A 27,591-nucleotide genomic window follows, 5' to 3' on the forward strand; every position below is an offset into this window, starting at 1 on the left:
GGAGGAGCTGCGCAGGAGGGAGGAAGCTGCGCGCCAGATCCAGGTAGCCCCCCGACTACTGCGTACCCCACGTATGTATCGTGCTCGGCTCTACCTGGACTCCCTCTCGGATCAGCAGGTTGTGGGGATGTTTAGGCTGAACCGCATTAACCTGTTGGACTTATATGAGCAGGTGAGAGAGGATTTGGACCCTTTTGGGGAAGGCAACTATGCAGTGTCTGGGCTGCACAAATTAATGTGTGCCCTCTACTATTTGGCCACAGGCTCCACTCAGTCTGTGACCTCATGGGCCTTGGGGGTATCACAGGCCACTTTCTCTAAGCATTTCACTCAAGTGTTACTTGCTTTAAAGAAGTTGTGGCGGACATACATCAGATTCCCCAGTTCTGAGCAGGAGTGGCAGGACCACAAGTTGGCTTTCTATAGACTCTCAGCATTCCCTCGCGTGCTGGGAGCTATAGACTGCACACACATTGGGATTAGGGCACCGCACGTGCGGGGACACGTCTACGTCAATAGGCGTGGGCGGCACTCCCTGAACGTGCAGGTTGTATCCAATGCAAATTTGAAAATCCTGAGTGTTGTTGCAGGCTTTCCGGGAAACTGCCATGACGCCTATATTCTGAGACACTCAGCCCTCTGGAACAGATTTACCAACCACCAAATGCCAAAGGGCTGGCTACTAGGTAAGTACCTTTTAACATAATACCCTGTCTGTCCCTAATTGTACCTGCTGCAATGTGTGTGTTTCCTCTTTCACAAGCATATTGCTCTTCTACCATTGTGTCCTGTTTGAAATCAACACATACATTACCATATAAGGCAATCACTTCCTATCTGTGTTTTAGGTGACTCAGGATATGGTTGTGTTTCCTGGCTCATGACACCTTTGCGCACCCCAGAGGGCCCTGCACAGCACCGGTATAATGAAGCCCACATTGCAACCCGCAATGTGGTGGAGCGCACATTTGGCGTCTTGAAGAGTCGCTTCCGGTGTTTGGACAGGTCATCGGGTACACTGCTTTACCACCCTGGCAAAGTAGTCATGATTATCCAGGCTTGCTGCATGCTGCACAACATAGCCCTGTCTCAACCTGCCTATGTGGAGGAGGAGCATGCAGCAGTCGTTGAGGAAGCCCAACCTACCACACCTCCGGTAGTGAGGGGTACGCAGAGGGGGAATCTGGTGCGCACACACATCATCAGCCGATACTTTTCTGGTAAGCACATGTGCCCTGTACTGCAAAATGTACCTGTGCTGTAAGTGTACTCATTAACTAATGTGTGACCAATACCATCTGCTTCCACCCACATTTAGCCTAATACACAGAGCCCAACGGATGCAGATGGTGGTGCTGACCTATCCCTTGCTGATATCTAGCTTGTAAGTACTTTTCAGACATGTATGATTGATGTATGCAGTCAAACATGTCTCACTGGTGTTGTGGAACTACACGTGCCAGCATGCCCTGACACACTCTAAGCATTACAGTCCAAACCATGAGTGTCAGAGCCTGCTGGAATATGTAGATGCACAACCTTTGCCAGCCAAGGAGATACCCCACACTACTTTAGTGCAATCCCATTGTCATATACCATTGCAATATTTTAGACTGCACACAATAATTGCTTAAAAAATAATACACAAACACAATGGTATGCGGCTAGACATTTTTACTTCTGTATACTTTCTCAGACGCAATCTGCATTTTTGCAGGTGAAAAATAACAACTCTGGGGGCATGTTACAAGATGATTGGGAATGGGAAAAATAATGAAACATATGTAGGAGCTACCTTCTCCCAGCATCAGGCACCCCTACACCACTTCTAGACCCTGTACCAAGCCCACCACGGGTCCTAACACTCCGACGGGGTGGGGAAGTGGGGGAGCCACTTATTGGGGTGCTGGATACACTGCTGAGGGTGGATGCTGTGCCACCTCCCACATTGGCTTCCAGCTGCTGGATTTGGGCCTGCATAGCTAGTAAGGCATTAGTCTGCGCTGTGCATGATTGGGTGAGTGCAGCAATACTTTGCGCCAGGCTGCCAATATGCCTATTCTGCTCCCTTACAGCAGCAGTTAGCTCAGCAAGACGGGTGTCAATGCTGTTAGCAATGCGCACATGAGTGCCTACACCTACCCGTACACTACGTGCCATTTTCCGTAACTGAAGGAAGGTGTCACGCATGTACCCCTGGATATTACCTATTTGGAGGCTTTGGGAGGCCATGAATTCTATCTGTTTTTCCTTGAAATTAACCAAGGAGTTAGCTACTTGGGAAGCCGAAGCGGCTGTATGGGGTGTGTTGGTGGGTGGGGGTGGGTTGGGAGACACCCCACTTGGGGGAAGATCACTCTGTGACGAGGTCTGTATTTCTTCCTCTGCCGCAAAGGTGTCGACTGGTTCAAGAATGATGTCCATTTCGTCTAGCACCATCATTGAAGAATCTGTTTGGTTTGACCCTAGTTGTATAGCACCTGTGGATACAGAGAAGAGGTAAGTACTCATGCATATATAGGCCACACTGTCCTCTATACTGTTTTACATAGGGCTTGAGATGCTGGACGCAAATACCTAGGGGTGTTATGTACTTACACATGTACCCCGATACAGCATGTAACATTCACATTAATAATATGTCACATGCGTAGCTCAGATGACATTCATTTCCGTTGCAATGTAGCAACAGGAGTTGAATGTGGTATGAGATATTGTTGAGGTGACATGGGTGTGTGTACTGTATGTGTAATGGTGTGTTTTTTGTTCATTTACCTGCTTCCGCAGATTCTGCAGCAACGGGCCTTCTGGTCTTGGATGCGTGAGCACTTCGGGATTGACAATCTGTAGAAGGAAAGATGGCCAGGCATTATGGACCTTGCAATGGGGAAGCATTTTGTGCAAACAGGCATTGAGATGACAATAATGGACAATACCCTTTGGACAAGGACTGCTTTATTTCTTTGGCACCATTTTGTTTTGGAACCCACAGATTTTTCTGTGACATTAATAAAATTACACTATTGTACACATGACAACTATTGTATAATCTTTGCTATGTAGGCATGGCAGCTAAACCACCAGTACACCTCTGGGTTTTTGTCCACATACATGTTAGGCTGCTAGAAAGAATGTTACAGTGTTAATCAATGTGAGCAGTTGTGGAACAACAAGGCCCAGCATTATCAGCAATTTTAAAGGAGTAGCAGGCAATTTCTTGTGCATGACCTTGCTGGGCTATGTAGTTCCACAGCAGCACTTTACTTAGCATAACAATACAAGTGAACATTATAGTTATAATACATTAGCATGTATGTTTAGGATTGCATGTGGTCACACTTACCAGCTCTAGATGGCGTTTGTGGCCTATCGGTATCCGCCACGTGCATGCCAGGCAGGACCTCAGGGGGGATGATGCGCTTCAGCTTCACCTCATACGAATTGTAGCACACAGTGGTGGGGCTTCCTCCTCCAGTCTTGGTGGCCTCCTCCAACTCCATGGCCATTTTATTCTTCAACTGCCTTTTGATGTCGTTGAATCTCTTTTTCACATTGCGGACCAGGCGCTTGTGCTGACTCACAGCGTTCACCGCCTGGGTGATGTCCTTCCACATAGCCCTTTTGCGCTGTGCAGTGGTCTTGTGGTGAGATTTGCCAAGCAAACGCTCAAACACTGGCAGGATAGCCCGGACAAGTGCTGCATTTTCTTCATAGGAAAAACGCACCTTTCTGCCACTTTTGGTGCGGCCAGCTTCAACCTCCTCCTCCTCCTCCTCATTTTCAACACCAGCCATGTAGCCCTCCTCCTCCATGGCAGTGTCTTCCTCCTCCTCACCACCATCTGCCTCCACCTCTGACATGTGGCCCTCCTGCAGCTGGTGTGGGGTATGATCAAGGTCTTGGCTGTAGGATGGGGATGCCAGCGGATCCTCCACCTCCTCCTGCTGGGGCTGGTGTGAGGCTGCCCTTGCTGTGGCCATGCTGCCTGCCACACTGCTGCCTCTCACACTTGTCTGGCTGCTGCCACTGGTCCCTCTGCCACTGGTCCCTCTGCCACTGCTCCCTCTGCCACTGGTCCCTCTGCCACTGCTCCCTCTGCCACTGCTCCCTCTGCCACTCCTCACTCTGCCACTGCTCCCTCTGCCACTCCTCACTCTGCCACCAACACCTGTTCCTGAACGCACACTGCCACTGCTCCTCTCCATGCTCCTTACTTCCTATCAAAGAGTGAAATGGCGCCAATGACCCTTTATATAGGGGGTGTGATGCATAATGGAGGGGACACAGGTGGGCCAATAGGTTGGGGGGTTCTTACTCATGCGGAGACAGTTTTGTATATCGCACTCCGGTTGGTCCAAAAATCGCACATGACCGGCGGAAGAATTTGCACTATTTTGTTACTTAAAAGCGCACCACTTCGCCGCAAATCGCACCTATTCGCACTTTTCAGCCTCCAAAACGCATCACATTAAATATGCGAATTATGACTGAAAAGTGCGATTTGTAAAAGTGCGATTTGCGGCGATGTGGTGCGCTAAAAAAACATGCGCATTTATGTGCAAGCATAGAATGTCACCCCATATGTGCCTTTGCGATAGGACATGGTTTGTCATATAAGCATAGTTGGCAACATGTTACTGCATTTTGTATAAATAAATCTTGGTGGGACTTCATCATATTGGTCGACACATGTTGACTAATGATACCTGGTTTTGACATTTTGCTGTTATAGCAGTGTGTTTTCTAGTGGACTTTTTCTATAATTATATTTATATTTATATATTTCCTTGATTTATTCCATACTGCTTGCTTTTTCAATTTGTTTACATTTTAGTTTAACTGTTTTATATATGTCATTTTAATAGTATTGTGTGTCTAACCTTGGTTGCCTGGGTCCTAGCGCTGTTAGTGCTTCTGGGATCTGCAGGAGATGATCTTTATGTCCACCCTAACCTTTAGCTATTATTATTGTTGGTTTTTTTGGTTGCACAGTAACCACACTTCGTAGCGCCAGTGTGACTTTTATTGCTGGGCGCCATTCTGAAACATGCTTTTAGCTGGTTGTAGTAAGGTTGCTTAGCAACCATGCAAGGTGATGCCGTCACATGTTGATGCAAGACATCATGCGCTGTACCCGGAAGCAAGCTGCACAGTGTGGATGCCAGGGAGGTATAAATGTCTGCAAGTATCACTGTTTTCTTTGTATTCCTGATGAAAATTATGTTGTGTAATTGGAACGTTGAAAAACCTCTACTTGTCTGAAAGTGTATTTTTGAAATATGGGGAGTGCCACCTCATCTGTCTATTTCCTCAGATCTCAGTTCATCTGCTATCCCAGGAGTGCACCCAGGTATCAGTGCACTCTTGACTTTGCGGAGAGTGGAGGTATGAAAAGTGTAATGTTTCGGGGGCGTGGTCATTTAGCAAGGGGGTATGGCATACAAATCATGTCATTCCACGCGGCCACGGCCACATTTTGTGGCTGTGGGTGCATAGCCAGAGGCTCTGTGAGCTTCTTGCCACACCCCCAGCCCAGTAAGGGTTTCGTTTGCTCAAAAGGAAGCAAACCCAGCCCCTCTTGCTGAAGAAATAGATGCTGTGCACATGCACAAAGCTTCTATTCACCGCTGCGTAGCACATGACAGGGTGGACTCCCAACTGCCCCAACCACGCCATGGGAACGTCCTCAAAAAATGGGGCATTCTCGTGGAAAGCAGAAGAGTTGGGAGGTATGTATTAAGGGGCACACTTTAAAAAGTTTATATTTTATACAAAAAAAGGGAGAAATACAGTACAGTCTGTGATAATACATACACAAACAGCATGCACCTGTACTCACACACAAACAGTATGCACATGTACACACACCAACAGCGTGTACATGTGTTAACCTCTTTCACTTACTAATATATTGCTTTCTTTTTCAAAGGGCCCTTTGGCTACTGGAGAGCACACATGCACAGGCGATACTGAGGGGATCTTTTACTTCACCCCAATATAATTAGAAGGTGTCTATACCATTTACTTTGAGGTTTGAGAATTAGAGTCCTGATACCAGTTCACACCATTGTCTCAAACCCTAAAGTTAATAAAGTGGTCTTATGTTGGAGGTTAGAAAATAAGGGACTTAGCCACAATTGGCAACCCTGATCCCTATCAGTACTGTATGTTTCACCCATCTGGAGGGTCATTCCTTTATTAAAGTCTATTAGTGATTGGGATCACATTTTACGCATAATCAGTTCAGCTACACTATCGGAATAAAGACTAATTACATATACTTATATAAAATAAATCCCCTAATTAAGGAAATAAGTACTACCGTATTAATTATCGTTATATTTGGAAGATCCAACGTGAATTAATCGTTCAAATTTCCTTACAAGTTAAAAACATCTCTTATTGCTTAAAGATTAATATCAAACCCCAGATGAAGTCTCATAAAGAGACGAAATGCGTCGGGTTCTTGGTATGATCCCTATTCCAAGAAAAATCTACTAATTCCAAGTGTATTATCTTCATATATATATATATATATATATATATATATATATATATATATATATATAATCTGGAGTTTGTCCGGCACTCACAATGAATGGAATATAGCGTCGAGGTGCCTTCCTGTAGTAAGTACAAATACACTGGTATCCTGGGTCCTTGGCAGGGTCCCCTGGAAGGAGGCAGTACTCTCACGACTTTTTTTTTCAAAGATTTAATGGTAGTTCATAACGTGCACAAGAAAAACAAGGAGTCTACGTTTCAAGACCCTTTCAGTCTTTTCATCAGGACGTGCGTTTTGAAAGTGCAATGTGCATGTGGAAAGTAAAGAAAGAAGCAGAGCAGTGTGCTCTCTTACCTTATATTCAGCAGCGTGTGTAGCTGCCATTCCCCGCTGCCGTGTCCGGGAGCCTGACTTCCGGGTTGTTGGCTCCGCCTGTGTGACACAAGCCATTGCCTAGGAACCCTGGACGCCGCCGCTCGCTGTTCTCCGGCGTCTGGGGAGGCAGGTTCAGTAATACCAGCTGTAAACTGCTGGATAGCGTGATACATATGTGTGCTTAAAAGTAAATAAAAAAAACAAAGTGAATATGCTGCTGAACGTGCATAGTATATATTTATTGACTAAACTATGTATAAATGCAGTCTGGCAGTATTGGAAATTTCGGCCCTATCGTTTATAAAATACATTTGGTTCTACTGAGTATGTTGTCGACATCTTCAATGTCCACTGTCTCATTGCACCTTCTCACCACATCATGTCTCTGCGCTATGTAGACTACACAGCACAGGTGCATGAGCGCATCACTATAGCGTTACTTAATAACTTTTCTACAGTGCACACAGATAACTGCATAAATAATTCAACATATTATGTGGTAGCAATTCTAAAAAGGAGGAGGGTATTGTTCAAATACTAAAACAATTAGAGTCTATATGAATATATATATATATCAATGTAGGAGGTTAGCACTCCAATGAGCCCAAGTTTAGAAGCAGACTTGAATAAAATAAGATTTGTGCCTTCCAATAGGAGGAGGTACAGTTGTATCCCTCGTACAATATCATATATGGAGGGGGCGGCGGCACTCAGAAATGAGGAGACGAACAGCAGGTTTATACCTATACCAACGTTTCAAAACCCTTAGGTTTCTTTATCAAGGTGCAGCGAGAGAACAAAGTACAAGCGTCAGTGATCTTACCTAAGTAGAGACTGGCTCCGTTCGTTTCCAGCGCCGGCCGGGGAGGCGCCAGGTGGTGACGTCATCTGCCCTCAGCACGCTTGCCGGGGGCACGGCAGGAGGCCGGTCCTGGTGAACCAATCGAAATCAAAGCAATGACGTTTTGCTGAAAAACAATATATAAGCAGCGTGAAAAACAGTGCGGATTGAAATAACAACTAAAAACGGTGTAAGTGTAAGCAAACATCAAAGCATATATCAAATGAGAAAGTGCCAAACATATTTTAAATGGTTATTAAAGAATAAAAAAGGTTACTGCAAGAGAGACTATAAGCAATCACATTAGCGATATGTATGTAAGGGGTTCTCTACTAAGAAACAGTATTAATCATATCAGTCAAGCGATTGTATCTATTAAGATGACATCTTCAGTGGGATCCTGATGGGCTTACAGCCATCCGATCACGATAGTGGTCGACATATAAATAATGAGTAGACCCTAGAGATAGGTTGTTTCACTATATGGGGTCATTAACAAAGCGGTCAGTGGCTGTATATATTTCGTATTATAGGAAACAGCTTAACCCCAAATTTTCATTCAGCCCCTTAGGGGCAAGGGTATCTAGCATAAAGATCCAGCGGCTTTCCTTTTGAAGAAGCATGAGGGATCTGTTACCACCTCTAGTTAGTGGTGGCACATGGTCTATTACTTTGTGCCGCAGGGATGTGATAGGATGTTTGGCCTCACTAAAATGTCGAGCGACTGGCTGTTCGCTTTTGCCAGTAGCGATCGCACTCATAATGGCCGATCTGTGGGCAGCTGCTCGCTCTTTAAAAGTGCGGTCGGTTTTACCGACATAGTGTCGACCGCACGGACAGCTGATTAAATATATGACATATTTACTCATACATCCAAGCCGGTATCTAATTTTAAAATTTTTCCCGGTGTATGGATGATAGAACACATCTCCTGGGATCATGTGGCTGCATGTCGTACACCCACAACAACGGTAACAGCCTGGCTTGGGTGCCCCCAGGAAGGTTGTGGGATCTTTTATGGGGTATTGTATGTTATTATGCACTAGCAGATCTTTAAGGCTTTTCCCTCTTTTATATGCACTCATAAGTTTTTTAGATTGTAAGGCCGGTAATGAGTGGTCTGATTGAATGATTGGCCAGTATTTTTTGCCTATGCGGTCTATGTCATTACTATGGGCATGGTATGTTTTAACCCATATAAGTTTATCATTCTGGTTTTTTTGTGGTTTTTGTGTTAAGGTAGATGTCCTGGACATGGCAGCGATGTTATTTTTAGTGCGGAGGATCTGTTCTTGAGGATATCCTCTCTGCACAAATTTTTGGGCCATCTTTTCAAGTGCTGGTTGTACCTCACTCTCATCACTGGTGATTCTACGCACTTGCAGCATTTGTGAGTGAGGTACAGTAGTGCCCTAATCAAAGGTGCTGGATGGTGGCTGGTGGCAAGCAGGACTGTATTTCTGTCTGTAGGTTTTACAAATAGTGAGGTTTTAATCCTACCATCCTGAATGACGATGTTAACGTCAAGGTAGTTCACCTGAGAGGGATGCATACAATAGGTAAATTTAATGGGCAAATTAGTAACATTATGCTTGTTGATAAGATCAGTGAACTCTTGCTCACTGCCAGCCCAGATGACCAACAGGTCATCTATATACCTGGTATAGAATATAAGCTGGCTGTTAACTGCTGGGTTATTGGTTAACAATTGCTGTTCTATGTGGAACATGAACGTGTTGGCGAACGATGGGGCCACTGAGGACCCCATCGCACACCCACGTAGTTGCAGGTAGAATTTACCATTAAATAAGAAAAAATTTCTCTTGAGCGTAAGCTCCAACAATTGTAGAAAAAATGGTATATTGGGTCCCGCATAGAGTATACAGGGCCGGCGCTACCACTAGGCAGCTTTAGGCAGCTGCCTAGGGCGCCGGACGCTGGAGGGCACCACTTTTTTAGTGAAACAATTCAAGTTGACTATATTTCTTTAGGGCTGCAAGTCCCATGAGCTACCGCCATTTGTGTAAGGTATCTGAGGGGGTTTTAGGGGCGGGGGAATGAGGACAGCACCCCAGCAAGCATCAGTTTCCCAGCCCTCATCACTGCAGCTTTAGCGCTAGCGGCGCTATGGAGCCGGCAGTTACATCAGCCACAGAGCTTTCCTTCTCCCGTCAGCAGCAGCATAAGCAGCGGCAGCTGTGCAGTGACCCACATCAGGGAGCAGTGCATCAGCAGAGACCTCCCGGTGCCTTGCCGGGAGAATGTGTCAGCAGCGCATGAAGTAGGGGATACCAGACCGCCGGACAGCAGTAAGTTTTATTGTGAAGCAGCATCCAGAGTGGTCGCTACGTGGAATCACTCCCCAGGGATGTTTTAGTTGTCAGTCACTGTTTTGCCAGCCTGGAGAGGAGGGGGTATGGTCAGTGGCGTAACTATATACTTTGCGCCCCCCCGCCAAACTTTTTCGGTGCCCTCCTCCCCCTCTCTCTCTCCCTCCCCTCGGCGCCCCTCCCCATGCCCATATCTGACAGAGCCGCATCTGCGGTCACTGTCCCGTCCAGTCTCCCGGCGCCGGCTGATAATGAAAAGTGACTCTTAGAAAATGGCTGCCAAAACTGTCTGCAATACGGGGGCAGCCATCTTCTAAGTGTCAGTTTTCATTATCAGCAGGAGCCGGCGCCGGGAGCGAGTGACGGGACAGTGACCGCAGATGCGGCCGGGCAGCAGCGCAGCGGGTAACTATAGCACTGCAGCCCCCCCGGCGCCCATAGTTACTCTGCGCCTCCCCGCCACGGTGGGGGCTGCGGAGGCATAGTTACGCCACTGGGTATGGTTATGTATGTGAGAGGCATGCACTGTACATGTGTGTGTAAATGGAGGCAGTGTGTGTGTGTGTGTGTGTATATGTATGTATGGAGGCAGTGTGTGTATGTATGTAAGCAGTGTATGTATTGATGTTTGTATGGTATGTATGTATTTATGTAGGCAGTGTATGTATGTATGGATGTACTGTCTGTATGTAGTATGTTTTTCCTGTCAGCAGTGCAACCAGCAGGTGTGTATGCCCATGACACAGCCACCTGCAGGGACTGGACATCACATTGGCACCCTTATACCCACCTGTCAGCAGTGCAACCAGCAGGTGTGGATGCCCATGGTGCCCATAGCCCAGGCACAGCCACCTGCAGGGGCTGGACATCACATTGGCACCCTTATACCCACCTGTCAGCAGTGCAACCAGTAGGTGTGGATGCCCATGGTGCCCATAGCCCAGGCACAGCCACCTGCAGGGGCTGGACATCACATTGGCGCCTTATACCCACCTGTTAGCAGTGCAACCAGTAGGTGTGGATGCCCATGGTGCCCATAGCCCAGGCACAGCCACCTGCAGGGGCTGGACATCACATTGGCACCCTTATACCCACCTGTCAGCAGTGCAACCAGCAGGTGTGGATGCCCATGGTGCCCATAGCCCAGGCACAGCCACCTGCAGGGGCTGGACATCACATTGGCACCCTTATACCCACCTGTTAGCAGTGCAACCAGCAGGTGTGGATGCCCATGGTGCCCATAGCCCAGGCACAGCCACCTGCAGGGGCTGGACATCACATTGTCACCCTTATACCCACCTGTCAGTCAGTAGCAGGATGTCATGCGTGGGCTTATTATTCTGCTGTTTGCCTGTTTCTGCTGATATTTAATATCTGTGCCTTTTTTTCACTGTTGCTGTATTTATTCAAATGTGCTGTGGTACCTGTGGTGATTGTCTCTCCTCCCTACCAACCGCCCTCTCTATTCCCTCCCTGCAGCCCTGCTTCTCTCTGGCAACTCCCTTCCACCCAGTGTCTTATTTCCTCAGTAATTCCCTGTGCCTGTCTATCCCCTTCCTACTGCCCTGTGCCTCTCTATCCCCTTCCTACTGCCCTGTGCCTCTCTATCCCCTGCCTTGTGCTTCTCTATCCCCTCCCTAGCACCCTGCTCCTCTCTATCCCCTCCCTAGCACCCTGCTCCTCTCTATCCCCTCTTCACTACCGCCCTGTGCCTCTCTATCCCTCTTCACTACCACCCTGTGCCTCTCTATCCCTCTTCACTACCGCCCTGCGCCTCTCTATCCCTCTTCACTACCGCCATGCACCTCTCTATCACCTCCTTACCACCCTGACTTAACTACCTACCTTTCTACATCTTTCTATCCTCTCCCTAATGCCATACATCTCTTTATCCCCTCCCTACCACCCTATGACTCACCTCTATACCATCCTGAATATCTTTAGCCCCTCCAGAAGCTATTAACTATTCACCATTGGTGCAGTGTTGAACCTGATTTGCTGGGTATTGGTTCTTAATTTTATTTGGGGGCATATTTTTTTAAAATTTTCTTATGGATGTGCAGCCCTTTGAAGACTTTATTACGAGAAAGGTATACGACATGGCCTACAGCCTATGCATTTTTCCTGACTGTCTGGAAAAGTGTGTGTGTGTGTGGGGGGGGGGGGGGGGGCAGTCAGCATAAGTCTTGCCTAGGGTGCCAAGAAGCCTTGCACCGGCCCTGTATATATACTGTATATACACACACACAAGAGAGCGCCACATGACTGATTAATAATGCATAATTTTTTTTATTTAATTGCATTGGATATCTAAAAGTAGATATAGGTAAATAGAAATAAATACAAACAGACAATATATAAAATTATAAGATAATTACACTCACAATGGATGAATATAGCTGATATCATTCACTATAGCCTATTCCGGAATGCTACTTAAACAAAGTTTGAGGGAATCCACCTTGTTAGTTGAGATTCAGTCAGCTACCTGAAAGGGGGGACGTGATGCCAATGGTCTCCTTGACAATGGGAGGACCATTGAGCATGTCCGTAAATAGGGAGGTCTAGGGGGTCATGCGATCGGGCTCAGGACTATGTAATCCTCTTCCCCCTTTATTCTCAGTTTTTTTTTTATTGAGTCATCCATCAGTGGAGACCTGGACAGCTAGCTACTGCAGGGAACCCGGTGCCAGGCAGATAGTGCAGTAAACCCAGCACCAGACAGCTACTGCGGGGGACCCAGAAGCCGGACAGCTACTGCAGGGAACCTGGCACTGGGCAGATAGTGTGGGGAACCCAGTGCCTGGCAGCATGTACAGGGACTGCCAGGCAGCAGGAGGAGAAGGCAGTAATTGGGTGACCCACAGCCCCAGTCGGAAAATACTTACCTGCAGTAGGTAAACTGCGCCCACCAGCACTGAGGAAGGGGGAGGGGAGGGGAAGGGACAGAGCATCAAGGTACCAAGTCTCACCTGTACTGGTGGAAGGGGGGGATTAGTAGAGACACAGTGATGCCTGCTGTCATAGCTGTTTTTCCCTTTCAGTATTTTGCTATGGGGCCCATGAAGTTTTATTTATGCCCCTGGCCGCTGCTATTAGGCCCGCCAACAGAAGTATTTTTTGTTGAGGGGGTGAGCACCAAATTACTTGCTCTCCCCTTCGTCTGCATGCGAGGGGATGTGTTCGCATACATGCCCTCCCATGTTACCAGACTCGGCAGCAAGGACAGGGGGTCATGCGTTTAGATGTTTTCAAGGGATGAAATTTATGGTTCACATGTTTACCAATTAGGGAACCTCAGGGAAACTTGCAAGTCAGCTTTGAAAAAGCTCGATCCACCAGTGAAATGCATCAGCGGCACTCCTTAGCAAGCAATTGTGATTGCTTGCTGAGGGGTACAAATTCTGGACCACAGAACTCTACAACTACCAGACCTCAAGTTCACCCAAAAGCCATCTGAACAGTTGCAAGCATACTATTGTTCTCCACTCGAGGACATCCTCTATTCCAAAGAACTTACTCATTAGATCCTTCAAGTGAGTCTTGAGATTGCTGAAACAGAACTGATACATACTACTTTCCAGTGTCCACTATTGAGGTTGCTATAGGAACAAGACTATTGCTGTTATTCCAGTCCATTCATTGTGCACTCTAGATCACATTGCACATATGCCAAATCCATTAAGATAAACCTAACTGAGGTTTTATGAGATTTAAATTATTCATGTGAATAAATATTTATTTTATTTCTTTTAATCCATCCCTTGAATATACTGTAATTTTTTTATAAAAAATGAGCGCTGTGAGTTTTTCTGTATATCTAGTATTTGGACTGACTATCCCCACTTTTTAACAGCAGCTCAGATCAGAGCCCCCAGCAGAGTCTGTCTCATTTTCCCTGTTGGGGTGTTTTCTTTTCTGGGGTAGAGGGATCTATTTATCTTGCATTTTACCACCATAATATTTTGGAAAAAAAGCAGAATTGTACAACATTTTTATATTGTTCATATTATACAGCAGCTTCACTGGAGTGGACTTTAACAGCAGTACCACTGGACTTTAACAGCAGTATCACTGGACTATAACAGCAGTACTAATGAACTTTAATGGACCACTGGACTAGACTTATGCAGCAGTATCACTAGACTGGAGTTATACAGCAGTATCACTGGACTTTAATGGCATGACCACTGGACTGGACGTATGCAGCAGTATCGTTAGACTGGATTTATACAGCAGTATCACTGGACTGAACTGTAATGGCAGTATCACTGGACTGGAATTATAAAGCAGTATCACTGGACTGGAACTATACAGCAGTATCACTGGACTTTAACAGCAGTATAACTTTGAATTTAATGGCAGTACCACTGGACTGGAGTTATGCAAATGTATTACTGGACTGGAATTATACAGCAATATCACCGGACTGGGCTTTAACGGCAGTATCACTTTTCTGAACTTATGCAGCCGCTTTACTGGACAGGTATTATACAGCAGTATCACTAGACTGGACTTTAACAGCGGTACCTCTGGAAAGGACTTTAACAGCAGTAACACTCAGCTGGAATAATACAGCAGTATCACTTGACTGTGCTTTAATGGCAGTACCAATGGACTGGACCTATACAGCAGCACCAATGGACTTATGGCAACACAGGACACCAGCACAAGGCAGCACAGCAGCACAGTACTGGACTACACCAGGTCACCCTCCCCACAGGCCACCACAGAATCAGAGCAACAGAGACCTGTCCACCCACTTGCCTCTCCAATACTGGAGTGAAAGATGGCACCAACAGCATGGGACTTATATCGAGCCCGGATCTTCCGAGATCCGACGCAGCATGATGGCGTTTTGGTGCGTTCCGAGCTCAGAATGTGTGCTGTTGATCGCAAAGACTGTATCTCAATCTGTTCCAAAAGCTTTGCCTTAGGGGCCGTACACACCAGGACGATTTGGCATAAAAATCTCCGATTTCGATGGGTCGTACGAGCGTTTGCTATAGATTGGTGCAAAATCTTTTGTTTTAAGCCCACAATTCCGATCCGATGCGCGTACCCGCCGGTCGTAGGTCGGATTGAAGATCCTACCTACTGCAGTAAAGATCTGTCAATCCGACCTCAGATTGGGGGCTGATTGTATGCAGATTGCGAGATGATCGTGTGCACTTGCCTCGTCAGACCGTCGTCAGATCCTGCTTGTTTATACTCATTTCCTGGTCACTCCCTCCGCAGCCATTTTGTGAGACTCGTGGATGGTACAGGATAGCAGTGACGGAGGATCCTGGAGCACAGCCAAATTGAAGACAGGTATTTGGACCTTCCCTACCCACCAATGCATTAGCTACCCACCAATGCATTAGCTGCCCACCGCTGCCCACCAATGCATTAGCTGCCCACCGCTGGCCACCAATGCATTAGCTGCCCACCAATGCCCACCAATGCATTAGCTGCCCACCACTGCCCACCAATGCATTAGCTGCCCACCAATGCCCACCAATTCATTAGCTGCCCACCAATGCATTAGCTGCGCACCAATTATCCCCCAGTGCATTTGATGCCCACCAATGCAGTGCAGTGATATATCTGTGTGTGTCACTCCCTCCGCAGCCATTTTGTGAGACTCGTGGATGGTACAGGATAGCAGTGACGGAGGATCCTGGAGCACAGCCAAATAAAGACAGGTATTTGGACCTTCCCTACCCACCAATGCATTAGCTACCCACCAATGCATTAGCTGCCCACCGCTGCCCACCAATGCATTAGCTGCCCACCAATGCCCATCAATGCATTAGCTGCCCACCGCTGGCCACCAATGCATTAGCTGCCCACCGCTGGCCACCAATGCATTAGCTGCCCACCAATGCCCACCAATGCATTAGCTGCCCACCAATGCCCACCAATTCATTAGCTGCCCACCAATGCATTAGCTGCGCACCAATTACCCCCCAGTGCATTTGATGCCCACCAATGCAGTGCAGTGATATATCTGTGTGTGTCACTCCCTCCGCAGCCATTTTGTGAGACTCGTGGATGGTACAGGATAGCAGTGACGGAGGATCCTGGAGCACAGCCAAATTGAAGACAGGTATTTGGACCTTCCCTACCCACCAATGCATTAGCTACCCACCAATGCATTAGCTGCCCACCGCTGCCCACCAATGCATTAGCTGCCCACCGCTGGCCACCAATGCATTAGCTGCCCACCAATGCCCACCAATGCATTAGCTGCCCACCACTGCCCACCAATGCATTAGCTGCCCACCAATGCATTAGCTGCCCACCAATGCATTAGCTGCCCGCCAATGCCCACCAATGCATTAGCTGCCCACCAATGCATTAGCTGCGCACCAATTACCCCGCAGTGCATTTGATGCCCACCAATGCAGTGCAGTAATATATCTCTGTGTGTAAATGGTAAATAGCAAAACCACAGCAGGTCATGCTGGAATGTGTAGTTCAACTAAAGCAGGAGTGTCAAGGTTGGCCAACACTGGAATAGATGAAGCTGTGTACACTATCACCTTGTTTACAATAAAAAGGAAACTGGTTGGTGAAACTTAAAACTTTATTGTGATATTAACAAAAGTGAACCTGAAATAAAAGAAGTGTCTTAACAATATATAAACTATAATCATTTAATAATTTTTTTTATCTATTTTCTTATAGACATGTCTCAGGCTCTGGCAAAGGAGCGTGACTTCGTCGAAGCATTTATCGACAAATACAGGGAGTACGAATGTCTTTGGAAGACGAAGTCCAAAGACTACAGTAACAAAATTAAAAGAGCAAATGCCCTGGATGAGTTGGCCAATTTCAGCCGTTCATATCACCCTGAAGCCAATGCGGAGTGGGTGCGGAAAAAAATCCAAAATCTCCGCACTGTGTTCCTAAAAGAGCATAAGAAAATGCAGACCACCAAGAGATCTGGTGCCGGAGCCGGCGACGTGTATGAGACCTCCTTGTGGTACTACAATCTCTTAACCTTCACCCTGAGTCAGGAGGCACAGAGGACCGGACTGTACCTCATGGTGGAGAGTGAGGGGGATGAGGTGTTGCAGACTGTGGATGAAAGTTCCCAACCATTGTCGGTAAGTACAGACCCGGTATTGACACATGTCCTTCCTCATTATTTTTTTGGGCCCGGAGAATAGGTTCAGTCCACACATGTCTTTAAATGTGGTTCTCCTGCCAATGGACAGCACCCACTCCATTAAAATAGTCCTTGTACTGGTCTCTAACCTGCATGGCGCGTGTAGTCCCCCTATACTGTTGCGCCGGCGTTTCCACAGAGGATATCTGCACTACCTCCTTTGGCTCCTCTGGGACCTCTGGTGGTGCTGGTCCTGTAGGCCTTTGTGGTCTTTCCTTGCGGCGCAGTAAATTGTGCAGGACACAGCACGCCATGACGACCCAGTCTATTTTGTCCACCCTCAGGTTGATGGCAGTATGGAAAATGCGGAAACGGCTTGCCAGGATACCAAATGCACTCTCCACAAGCCGCCGTGCCCTGGAAAGCCTGTAGTTGAAAATTCTTTTGTCGTGGTCCAGGCCCCTTTTGGCATATGGCTTCATGATGTGCTCATGAAGGGCAAATGCCTCGTCTGCCACGAACACAAAATTGAGCCCATGTTTGGTTTCCTGGACCGACGGCAAGTGAAGAGTGTTGGAGGTGAGCCTCTGGTAGAACTTGGTATCCTTCAAAGTTCCACCATCCGAAGCACGCCCATTCCTGCCAACATCCAGGAAGATGAACTCGTAGTTCGCATTAACCACAGCCATTAGAACGATACTAAAGTATCCCTTGTAATTGAAGTAGTAGGAACCACTCTGTGCAGGCTGGTTGATGCGGACGTGTTTGCCATCAATGGCTCCTCCACAATTTGGGAAATTCCATGTCTCTTCAAACTCTGCAGCGATGTTTTGCCAATCCTTCACGCTGGTAGGGAACTGTAGAAATAATAAATAAACTTGATTAATAAATTGAACTTTGTATTTGTTTCCACAGCAACACAGTGCAGAGACAGAACATTCACCGACCCTGGACCTGTCTGGATTGTCGGAGTCTCCAGGAACATCGCAAGGAATATACACTACACCCACACCGCCACAACAGGCCTGTAAAAAATCGCGCCGCAAGGAAAAGAAAATAGACAACCCAGAGGAGGAATTACTGATACGGGCCGAACAGGTTCTACGTAGGCCTCCCGACCGATTTGATGCTTTCGGGAAATATTTGTCTGACGGCTTACGCCAGCTGAGTCCAACCCAGCAAATGGCCTTTGAACGCATAAGCAGCGAGCTATTGTTTTTTGGCCGTTTAGACCGCCTTACATTTGAATGCAACATAGCTGGCCTTCTTCCTTGCCAACAACCACCAGGGCCTACTCCCCCAGCACCCTTACCAGTCCCTTCCACTTTGCCAAATCAATCTCCACCTGTCCAAGCATCCTCCGCACAACCTTCAACTCCAGCCCGCTATACCCACCTGTACACCTCATTATTGCCTGATTTCACAGGAGAGCAGGACCCTCCGGTTTTACGTGAATTGTAAAACCAATTCTTGCCCTGTTGGTATGGAGCAGTATGACACATGATGCATGAGGCGCAGATAAAGCCCATGCACACGTGGCGCATGGTGTGGAGCAATGGGGCCGGGACCACTGCTTCTGCACTATGCACCGCGTGTGCATGAAGGTACTTTGATTATCTGCGCCACAAGCACTGTGTGTTCTACTGCTCCGTACCTCTAGTGAGTGCGGCAGTAGGTTTTAAAGCTCAGTTTGTTACAAAATTTTTGACTTGTTATAGCACTTTGGTCTATTTTTATATTATGCGTACCTAATGTTTCTAAAATGACACTTTTGCCATTTGCACATGCATGGAGCAGTATGACACATGATGCTTGTGGCGCAGATAAAGCCCATGCTCACGTGGCGCATGGTGCGGAGCAATGGGGCCGGGACCACTGCTTCTGCACTATGCACCGCGTGTGCATGAAGGTACTTTGATTATCTGCGCCACAAGCACTGTGTGTTCTACTGCTCCGTACCTCTAGTGAGTGCGGCAGTAGGTTTTAAAGCTCAGTTTGTTACAAAATTTTTGACTTGTTATAGCACTTTGGTCTATTTTTATATTATGCGTACCTAATGTTTCTAAAATGACACTTTTGCCATTTGCACATGCATGGAGCAGTATGACACATGATGCTTGTGGCGCAGATAAAGCCCATGCTCACGTGGCGCATGGTGCGGAGCAATGGGGCCGGGACCACTGCTTCTGCACTATGCACCGCGTGTGCATGAAGGTACTTTGATTATCTGCGCCACAAGCACTGTGTGTTCTACTGCTCCGTACCTCTAGTGAGTGCGGCAGTAGGTTTTAAAGCTCAGTTTGTTACAAAATTTTTGACTTGTTATAGCACTTTGGTCTATTTTTATATTATGCGTACCTAATGTTTCTAAAATGACACTTTTGCCATTTGCACATGCATGGAGCAGTATGACACATGATGCTTGTGGCGCAGATAAAGCCCATGCTCACGTGGCGCATGGTGCGGAGCAATGGGGCCGGGACCACTGCTTCTGCACTATGCACCGCGTGTGCATGAAGGTACTTTGATTATCTGCGCCACAAGCACTGTGTGTTCTACTGCTCCGTACCTCTAGTGAGTGCGGCAGTAGGTTTTAAAGCTCAGTTTGTTACAAAATTTTTGACTTGTTATAGCACTTTGGTCTATTTTTATATTATGCGTACCTAATGTTTCTAAAATGACACTTTTGCCATTTGCACATGCATGGAGCAGTATGACACATGATGCTTGTGGCGCAGATAAAGCCCATGCTCACGTGGCGCATGGTGCGGAGCAATGGGGCCGGGACCACTGCTTCTGCACTATGCACCGCGTGTGCATGAAGGTACTTTGATTATCTGCGCCACAAGCACTGTGTGTTCTACTGCTCCGTACCTCAAGGCAGAAAAGTGAAATGTTTTATATATTTTTGGACATGTTATTGCACTTTGGAACAGTTTGCAGTTATGCGTATCAATGGGTTCTATTTTTGTACCATTTGTATTTAATCCAAAAAAAAAAGGAAAACTAAAAATGTGTGGATGTCAAAGTTTGATTTATTTTAATAAAACATTATATGTTTTCACTACAAGTGTGTGGTGTATTTTTCCTTACCTTGCAATACTCGTGCTGCAGTACCTTCACGATTGCTTTGCAGGTCTCGGGGATGATGAGGCCCAAAGCTTGCGGGGAGATGAGGGATCCAAACTTCAGGTCAGCCAGAGACCGTCCTGTAGCCAGAAACCTCAGGGTCACCACCAGCCGCTCCTCAGCAGGTATAGCCATGCGATACTTGGTATCTTGCTTCTGGATGTGGGGGGTGATGAGACGCAGCAACTCATGGAAGGTGGCATCATCCAAACGTAAGAAATTCCTATAATCATTGGGATTATTCTCACGAATTTCCAGGAGCAGTGGCATGTGAGAACGAGCCTGACGGCTCAGCAGCCACTGCTTGGTCCAGCATGACCTAGCTCTTCTACGCTGGGCCCTCAGCTGCCTCACCCTGAGCACAGCATAGGAAAGCAGAAAATCTTGCTGGTAAGAATCCATCACTGCAGACTTCATAATGGACACAGGAAAAGCACACTTTGTAATGCCAGGCAAAAACAAAGCAGAGCAAACAGCTATGTACAGCGTTCAGCAGGTATACACCAAGCCTCACTAGTCACAAAGCACAAATGCACAGATCTAAAATGGCTGCTGTTATTTGTACCCCACAACTAGTCCTGCCCATTATTTAAATTTCAAAAACGACAGTCACTGTGCACACACGATGCACCAAAACGACAGTCGGACGACCATCGCAAACGACTCGCGATCGTTTGACGATCGTAAGTAAAAAATACACCATCTTATGCAAATCGTGAGTCTGGGCCCGGGGGAGCGCTCCCGAGAAGTTCACAGCAAATCGGTTCACGATCGCCGCACGATCGTGATCGTTCTGGTGTGTACGAGGCCTTAGTCTGTTGGACAAATGTAATAGTGTTCAATATATGCTGGACTTGCAGAGCTTTGTGTGAGAATCCCTATTTTTAAAACAGCATTTATTTGTGAATGATTGCTGCTTAAAAATTTGGACATTTACACCTGAAGTCCAGAACATCAACTCGGATCCTATTACATTTACTCCATGTCCGTTACATTACTTCCCTACTACAGAACTATTCTAGTATTACCTATCTCTTATTATTTATTTATTTACAGTTTCTTATGTAGCGCAGCATATTCCGTTGCGCTTTACAATTGGAAACAACAGTGATTAAACAAACAGGGTAGATACAAACTGACATGGAGGTAGGAGGGCCCTGCTCGCAAGCTTACAATATATAGACATACTGTATAGGAATGGTTACTGTCAGGCGATTCACAGGGTGAAGAGGAAAAGGAAATTGATTTGGATGTTCATATTAAGTCCACTGCATGTGACCCACACAACTTTTATTACTGTTGCGGTCTTTCACTTTACTCTATGGCTTCCTCAGAGCATTTTGTTTGTCGACAACTTGCTGCTATATGCACTGGATCAATAGGCATATACTGTAGTATTTTAGCAATATTACTACAGACAGTAGCATTTTTCACTGTGCCATTAATTTGATTTTTGATCTCCTCTTTCCCCTTAATGTCCAGGAGCTCTCTCACTTCTGAGTCCTCCTGCAAACTCACCATGCTGACAATGAGCAGTTTGTAGCATAACCAAGGTTTCCCAATTTACACTGCAGCACATCCTGTTAGGAATAACCCTAGTAATGTCCCTGGTTGACCATTTCACACCAACACACAACCATTGACAGTATAGTAGTTCATACAAATGGCTTAAATGTACTACAGAAGCCTACTCAAAATTCTGCTGTAAGATTTTTCATTCATATTATATATTTCAGACATAAAAACCTGCTAAATGCTTAATATATTCGGTACTTGTGAGTTATCCGGGCTCCCGATTTTTTGATTGTATGCCTTAAGTTAAGGCATACAATCCGATGCGATGCGATACGATATCGCATCGCATCGCATCCGACCATCGGATGCGATGACCCGATTTTTCCATAGGAATCAATGTTAAAATGATTCCTATGGAAAAAGGGGTCCTTTTCATACCCCTACTATCCAAGTGGGCATGGAGTTGGATATAAACCTGTGGCGAGCGTAGCGAGCCACCGAGCCCGAAGCGTGGCGAGCGAAGCGAGCCCCGCGAGGGGACGGTATTCCGTGTCCCCTCGCGGGGCTCGCTACGCTCGCCACGCTTCGGGCTCGGTGGCTCGCTACGCTCGCCACAGGTTTATATCCAACTCCATGCCCACTTGGATAGTAGGGGTATGAAAAGGACCCCTTTTTCCCATTGAATTCCATGTTAAAATGGACTCAGTCCATTTTAACATTGATTCCTATGGAAAAATCGGGTCATCGCATCGCATCGCATCGCATCCGATGGTCGCATGCGATGCGATGCGATGTCCCGATCCGACCCGATTTTAAAATCGGACGCCCGGATAACTCACAAGTACCATATATTCTATTTAGATACAGAACCTGCAAATGCTAGTATTTTTCTGTTTTAAAGCCATTTTCTGGTTCGTGCAACCTCTAAATTGAACCGAGTTGGTAGTGAATTTGAAGCCTTGCTTCCTCAAGGTTACCTCCTTGTCTGCACACCGAGTCCAGCTATGCATCCATTTAAACGAGTCTAGCTGATTAAGTCTGCTGGAATGAAAATGTTTAAGAATCTTAATTAGTTTGACTTTCGCTCAAGACAGAAGACTCCGCCAGCTGCTTTCTACACAGTGCCGTTTTCTCTAATTAAGGCTAAGGTAAAAAAAAAAAAACATCAAATGTCCCCACAAACTTAATAGCCTTAAAAAGTCAACCACAACGCAAATGAAAGTATGTGTGATGTTCTGGGGCAAGATCACTGGCAAATATTAGTCCTGGGGGTTTTGTTAACCCAGTCCTAACAGTTTTCTAGGTTTAAGGGCATGCTTCTCTCTTACAATATGAAAGGAAATGTAATTTAAACTGTATGTTGTAGAAAATTTCTTTAGATTGAATACTTTGGGCTTACACTGTATAAATAGTATTTCTGTAAGTTATGCTAATGAATATGAAGAGGTTATTTAGCCAAATACTGTAGCTAGCAAGGGTAAAAATGAAGAACTACAGTATATTAATGTATCAATACTATGGACAGGGATGCAATCAGAAATGAAACAAGTCAAACCCCTCCTTCCAACTAGTGGATGTAGAGGTGTAAAATGGAAATAATGCCATAGATCCTAATGTAAAGATATACTGTACGGAATCGGTACATCTGTCAGAATGTAGGTCGACCCCACTAGGTCGACTGGTAGGAAGGTCGACATGACTTAAGGTCGACACGGGTCAAGGTCGACATGACTTAAGGTCAAATTTGCATAAAGGTCGACATGAGGAAGGTCGACTGGTCATAAGGTCGACATGGGTTTTTCACTGGTTTTTTTATCCGAATGTCAACCCAGTCGACATGGACACAGTTGCCAATGAAAATCGGACCCTCGCATCGCTCGCTTCGCTCGCAATGCTTCAGGCACGGTGTCTCGCTTCGCTCGCCACAGCTTTAATAACCTCCTCCACGCCCTAGTGGATGGTAGGGCATGAAATACCGCCTGTCGGCACAAAAAACAGTGAAAAACCCCATGTCCAGTCGACCTTCCTCATGTCAACCTTTATGCTAATTCAACCTTAAGCCATGTCGACCTTGGCCCATTTCGACCTTAAGTCAGGTCGACCTTCCTGCCAGTCGACCTAGTGGGGTCGACCTAATGACTGTAGACCTAAGTTCATTCTAATAGATGACCGCATCCCGATAGCCATATGTACTTTGGTCTTTAACTTCTATTAAAGGATAGAAAATGAATCTCCCTGGACACTCTGAAAATTCTTCTTCTTTGAGCTCTCACAGGTCATTGATCCTAATTAGCCTATGTAGTATAGTTGTCAGGCTTCTCAGTAGGTTCCATATTGTCCAATTTGTGATCCGCCATCATCACCCTCTGCTTGGCCTCACTGCTCATCACTATGGACCTTATTCTGGTCTAAACACATAGCTGCGATTAAACACTGCTCGCCACCCGCATGACTGCCCCCCCCCCCCCTCATTTGCCATGTTCCCCCACACGCATGCGAATGCATGTTTAACATAAACATTAATTCGCAGCCTTGGGTGCACGGGTGAAATCATTTGGTGGTCCGCGACCATCAAATGATTTCTACAGCACTCGCAGATGTGTCTTACATCTGCGAGCGCCCTGTGCAGGAAGCTGGTGGGCAGCTGACATCTTCTAACATCAGCTGCCGCCCCTCCAGCTGCCGCCCCTCACACATGCGTCACGGGTGGGTTTAAATGGGAACGCCCAGCACTTTCATGGGAATGCCCATGAAATGCTGGGCGTTCCCATGATTGCAACCCCCTCACCGCCTCCCCATGCCCCCCACCCACATTGCAGTTTGCTGTGCCCACTCGAATTAAACATCGTTCCCCCATGCAAATGCGCAGGGAAGCAATCTAATCAGAATAACCCCCTATCTCCCTGCTGTCTGGCTTAGTACATTTAGCCCTGGGATTGCAGCACTGGCTAGGTAATAGCTGGAAGCTTAGTTCAGTCAGGGACGGTTCTAGGGATGTTTCTACACCAAATTGAGCCCAGGGTACCAACCCCAAATCCAAAATTAGACACATTCGTTTATGCATAGTGCTACGCGGGACAAGGCATTAGTATCGGACCTCTGACCTTTGTCTTTTTACCCAGAATGCCTACCTTTTCCTGCATTTTGTGTCTTAATTCAGTAATAGGGCACTAAGTAATTGGGATTAGAATTTTACTGACTACTACAGTTCACCAGTGACTCCAATATACCTACCACTGCATTACTGACACCTCTATAACTGCCACTGCATTACTGGCCTACATATACCCACCACTACATTACTGACACTCTATACCCACCACTACATTACTGACAACTCTATACCCACCACTATATCAATGACCCTTCTATACCCACTACTGCAATACGCCTCGATACTCACCACTATATTACTGTTGCCTCTATAACTGCCACTTTATTACTGACAACTCTATACCGGCCATTGCATTACTTATGTCTCTATACCCACAAATGCATTACTGATTCCTTTATACCCATCCCTACATTACTATAGCTTATATACACACTACAGATGTGCAGGTTTGTATTTACTCAGATTGACCTGAATTTTTGAGGGTTGCTGTATTATTTTCCAGGTATCTTGAATCAAGACTCTATCACATTCACCTCAGTTTATACACCTGATATGCAGCAGGCTGCAATCTACCCATATTTTTCTGGGCAACTCAGCCTGGTACCCCGAGAACTGACTGTTATTGGTGGAGACAGGAAAACCACATCAGTCCGCTAGATTATAGATTTCATTTAAGCAGCCAATACCCCATGCAACCCAAAGCTCATCTCAAGCTTAATGATGTTTATAATGTGCAGCATGTGGACTAATCCTCTGCAGGGCCTATAGCCATTACTCCTAACTAATTTACCTGGATAATGCTACTCTCTACACTTGCATTGACTACATTTTCTGAGGTCACACATCTGTGCATGCCCTACCATCCACTAGAGCGTGGAGGGAGAATAAAATAGTGTGCCAAGCGCAGCGAGGAACTGAGCCCGAAGCATGGCGAGGGGTCGCGGTACACTTAGACAGTGACCTATGTCGACTTAGACACCCTAAAAACATTAAACACTCATGTTGACCTCTTTACATGTCGACCTTTTACCTGTCAACATTTAGACCCTGTCAACCTTTTGACCCTGTCGACCTTGTGACTGTTGACCATTGGTTGTCAGCCATATGACTGTCTATGATGAGTCTGTCTATGATTTATACCATAACCTTCAACAACATATATTCTCCAACTGATGTCCCATTCAGAGTTTAATTAAATATAACCTACTACCTGCATACACTGATCCACAGAATTTAGATGTAATTTCATGTCATATACAATTGTATGACCTCCTCCAACTGAATACAGTTCAAATTATGTCTCTATGGCCCTTATTCTGATCGGTGCAGCCGGATCCGAATATGCGGCCAGGACCGTGCGTCCTTTACCCCGCCTTCCATACGGATCGCAAACTCCGTCCGAACGCGGTAAGAAGCTGTCCGAACGGACCGCAAGTGTATTTCTCATGAATACACCTCCTCCATCTCAGGGAACCTCCCCCATCATTCGATGGTCGCAGACCATCGAATGCAGGACCGAGTGGCCAGGCAGCTCCTGCAACCTCAGACCACACGGGCATTTCTCCGTGCAAAAGCAGGGATCTGGGCGGGCAGCTGACATCCGGCAATGTCATATGTCCGCCCCCTACACGTGCGTCACGGCCGCATTACCATACGTACGCCCAGCGTTTTCATGGGAACGCCCATGAAACGCGGGGTTTAAACATATGGTAATGAGGCCAAATAGCCCTTCACGCCCCTCTCCACCCCCTGTTCGTAGTGTACACATTTCATGCGGAATTTGGACACGTGTTCCGTTCACACATGCGCAGAGACGCCTCTGCACATGCGCAGACACAAAACATCGGTGGACCGAACGCACGCGGACATTACCGCACCAACCAGAATAAGGGCCTATATATTAACATCTCTCTAGAAGAGAACATGACTACAGTAAAATACATATGGATATGGCCTGATGGCTTCACAATCAGACTTTGGTTCTTATGCTTCACAGTCTAATTAACTGCTTAATGATAATAAGTTTGAGGAGTCCGCCATTAGAGCAAACATTGTAGTAGTCTTTCAACATGACCCCACAAAGCTATAAGTCAACCTCACGTTTGAATGCAGACCTGAAGCTGTAGACCTCTCCAGCTAAACCATGGTTTAACTAATTTACCTGGACCAAGTTGACTTTATTCCAAATAAGCAGGTTGCCAATAATACATGCTGGCTATTCGATATTATTCATAGTGCATGGATGAGAGCATTGCCAACATTGTTGGTTGCGCTTGACATTGGTAAAGCTTTAATATAGTGATCTGGCCAATTATTTGTCAGACACTATAAAGCAGGATTGTCCATCCTGTGGCCCTCCAGCTGTTGTGAAACTACACATCCCAGCATGCCTTGCCTTAGTTTTAGCATTCCCTAATAGCAAAACTGTGGCAAAGCATGATGGGACTTGTAGTTTCACAACATCTGTAGGGCCGCAGGTTGGACATGCCTGCTATAAAGCATGGCATTTAATGGTTCTTTCTACAAAGGTCTCAGTACTTTACTCAGTTCTTTACTATAATCCATATTTATTTATTTATTTATTTATTAACAGTTTCTTATATAGCGCACACAGATTCCGCAGCGCTTTACAGAGCATAGTTATAATCAAAAACACATAACAAATTACATTACAAGACAGTTTAG

General features: G+C 46.3%; 1 protein-coding gene across 1 annotated transcript; it reads right to left on the minus strand.

The window, feature by feature from the left end:
- Positions 1-1,451: 1,451 nt before the first annotated feature.
- On the minus strand, positions 1,452-3,980 carry LOC146027261 (uncharacterized). The gene is made up of 3 exons (XM_083158202.1): positions 3,344-3,980; positions 2,776-2,844; positions 1,452-2,480 (listed from the first exon to the last, which is right to left on the minus strand). Exons 1-3 carry the CDS (start codon positions 3,978-3,980, stop codon positions 1,792-1,794), a joined length of 1,395 nt encoding a protein of 464 aa, XP_083014328.1. The 3' UTR covers positions 1,452-1,791.
- Positions 3,981-27,591: the final 23,611 nt, after the last annotated feature.

Source organism: Crinia signifera, chromosome 8, assembly GCF_055691185.1.
Source record: "Crinia signifera chromosome 8, ASM5569118v1, whole genome shotgun sequence".
In the NCBI taxonomy this organism is placed as follows: Eukaryota; Metazoa; Chordata; class Amphibia; order Anura; family Myobatrachidae; genus Crinia; species Crinia signifera.

Bases quoted from the DNA above. Each gene is read 5' to 3' on its own strand.
- LOC146027261 (XM_083158202.1), bottom strand. From the start codon at position 3,980: ATGGCCACAGCAAGGGCAGCCTCACACCAGCCCCAGCAGGAGGAGGTG. The intron at 2,845-3,343 runs GTAAGTGTGACC...TTCCTTCTACAG, and splicing joins ACAAACGCCATCTAGAGCTG to ATTGTCAATCCCGAAGTGCT. The intron at 2,481-2,775 runs GTAAATGAACAA...CTGTATCCACAG, and splicing joins TGCAGAATCTGCGGAAGCAG to GTGCTATACAACTAGGGTCA.